The sequence below is a fragment of the Carlito syrichta genome, unplaced genomic scaffold, assembly GCF_000164805.1.
Source record: "Carlito syrichta isolate Samal-C Ts95f unplaced genomic scaffold, Tarsius_syrichta-2.0.1 Scaffold312719, whole genome shotgun sequence".
NCBI lineage: Eukaryota > Metazoa > Chordata > Mammalia > Primates > Tarsiidae > Carlito > Carlito syrichta.
Window position 1 is genome coordinate 408,568 of NW_007256815.1, and position 2,418 is coordinate 410,985.

A 2,418-nucleotide genomic window follows, 5' to 3' on the forward strand; every position below is an offset into this window, starting at 1 on the left:
AGGCTGAGACGGAAGGATCGCCAGAGCCCAGCAGGTCGAGGCTGTGGTGGCCGGGAGCAGCCACTGCACTCCAGTCTGGGTGACAGAGTGAGACTCCAACTCAAAAAAAAAAAAGAAAGAAAAGAAAATGTTTTCCCAATAGGTGAGCATAGAAGGGAGGCACACCAAGCATGTCACCAGGGTTCTGGATACTGGGAAACAGCAGTGTGCAGTGAGATAGAAAGTATGAGACAAACCCAGGTCTGCCAAGCCAGCATTTCAGAACAAGGCCACATGGGACAGTGGCTAGCAGCCCCAGTGCACCACAGTGGAGTATCACATAAGCACATTAGGCTCTGCCCTCACTGACCCTAAGGCTGTGGAGCCTGGACAGCCCTGCAGGACACCATCTAGTATCTGCTGATAGAGATGACTAGGAGCTCCAAGCAAAACCAAATGCCAGGGAGATAGGTGTGGGGACTGTTTCACCCTTGAGGTTGAAAATCTTCAAGCATTCAGCTATCTGCATATCTATGGCCACTGATGTAGAATCTCAGCGAAGCTTCTGGTAAAGTACCCAAAGACTCTAGGAACCCTAGGCATTGCCTGAGAAACTGAGTCAGGCCTAGGGAGAAGACACCTACTCAAAGCTGGGCAGAACAGGGCCACACCCTCCCCCAGCCACCTCCCCTAACTCAATTCAAAGGGACTTTACGCTAACTGAGGTTTCTCTCAATGCCAAGAGCTAGTTCCCATGAGACCTGGGTTAGGCAGGGTTTTATGGCTACAGGAATTCTTGGATCTGACCAAAAGCAGAAATGCCTGCCCAAGGGTTCCAACAGGAAGTATCCCCCATCTTCCCCATAAATTCTGCACTCGAAGTTAAGGGAATATGAAAAGGACCTTTGGTGTCAGGTGCCCTGACAGTAAAACCAGATGTCACACATATCTGGGAGCATAGATAGAGGTGGTCTCCTCTTCCAGGCCCAAACATCTCCATCTGGGAGGACAACTCTCCTTGGGGGTGGGGAACAAGAAGAGAAAAAGAGGGATAGCCACTTAATCTGCCGGCCAGGAAGCTTTAGGAAGGAGATGCCAACCAGGACCACAGCCCCTCTGTTCACAGACAAAGAACGGTCTGTGATCCTGCATCCAATGTAAGGAGATCCCCATCTGATGGCCCTTTGTCTATACTATATCCCACAGGCCTGGCAGTGCTCACTTTCCCATCAGTCAGCACTTTCCTATGCAGCAAAGGATGCCTGAAAGGCAGCCGTAAAATCCCCAGCAAAACCCCGCAGTCCTCGTGGCCCCAACTCTACAGGTCTATAAAGTCAGCAGGGGGAGAAAGCCCTCACTGAGTAGGCAGCACCACTCACCTCTGCGGTTGTCTCACCCCACCTACCTGCCAAAGCGCCCAATTCCGTCCACCACAAGATGTATCCTCCTCTTCTCCCGCGCCTCTGCTGTGAAATAGCGGACTCCAAGGAGGAGGGGCACCCCCACTACTGTAGTGGAGAGTGCCTTCCTCCATAGGGATACGGGTCTTGAGGACCTGAGTGAAGACAGAGGCATGCAGCCTAGAGGTGCCGCCCTCCCCACTGCTGGCTCTCATTCCTTTGTGCACAGCCATCCTGCTGGTGTGGTCACCAGAGAACACCCACCACATCAAAGCCCCCTTCCCTGAGCTCCACAATAACACTGATGCCAGACAGTCCTAACAGATAGGTCTCATCTGAATCTGTCTGGAGGACCAGCCACAGGGCCAGTGGATGTGGAAATGGCTCCTCAGCTAGACTGGAAGCAACTCAACAGGTTTGTATACCTCGTAAAGCAAGGGCCACTCACATTGTACAGAATTGCAACCACTGTCCACCTCACTGAGGTTCAACTGGATTGTGTCAGAACAGCAGAGACTGGGAAGATGCTAAGGCTAGCACATGCTGAATTAAACTAGAGTGCAAAAAGGAACAGACTAGAGCTTTATATACAATGAATACAGCAGCAGCTGCATACATGCCAGATATAGCAGGAACCCATTACACACCGAATACAGCAGGAATTCCATATATGCTGAATACAGCAGGAGCTCAATACTAACCGAATACAGCAGGAGCTCAAGCAGCCATCTGTTTCTACACCCAGTCAGCTGTGTGTCCCAAGGATGTGAGGTTTTCATTTTTTTTTTTTTTGGAGTTGGAATCTCACTCTGTCACCCAGGCTGGATTGCAGTGGCATGCTCATAACCACCACAGCCTCGATCAGCTAGCCTCAGGCGATTCTTCCACCTCAGCCTTCCAAGTAGCTGAAACTACAGGCACACACCACTACACTCAGATAATTTCTTTTTTATTTTTATTTTATTTTATTTTTTTTGAGTTGGAGTCTCACTCTGTCGCCCAGACTGGAGTGCAGTGGCCGCTCCTGGCCACCGCAGCC

General features: G+C 50.7%; 1 protein-coding gene across 1 annotated transcript in view; it reads right to left on the reverse strand.

Annotated features, from left to right (window-relative positions):
- The window catches only part of ADCK5 (aarF domain containing kinase 5), a 24,520-nt gene that overhangs the window by 9,465 nt on the left and 12,637 nt on the right, over nt 1-2,418 (reverse strand). Inside the window, exon 3 of the mRNA XM_008069983.1 lies at nt 1,385-1,534. Within this exon, the coding sequence (XP_008068174.1) occupies nt 1,385-1,534 (150 nt within the window). The remainder of the gene's footprint in view (nt 1-1,384; nt 1,535-2,418) is intronic.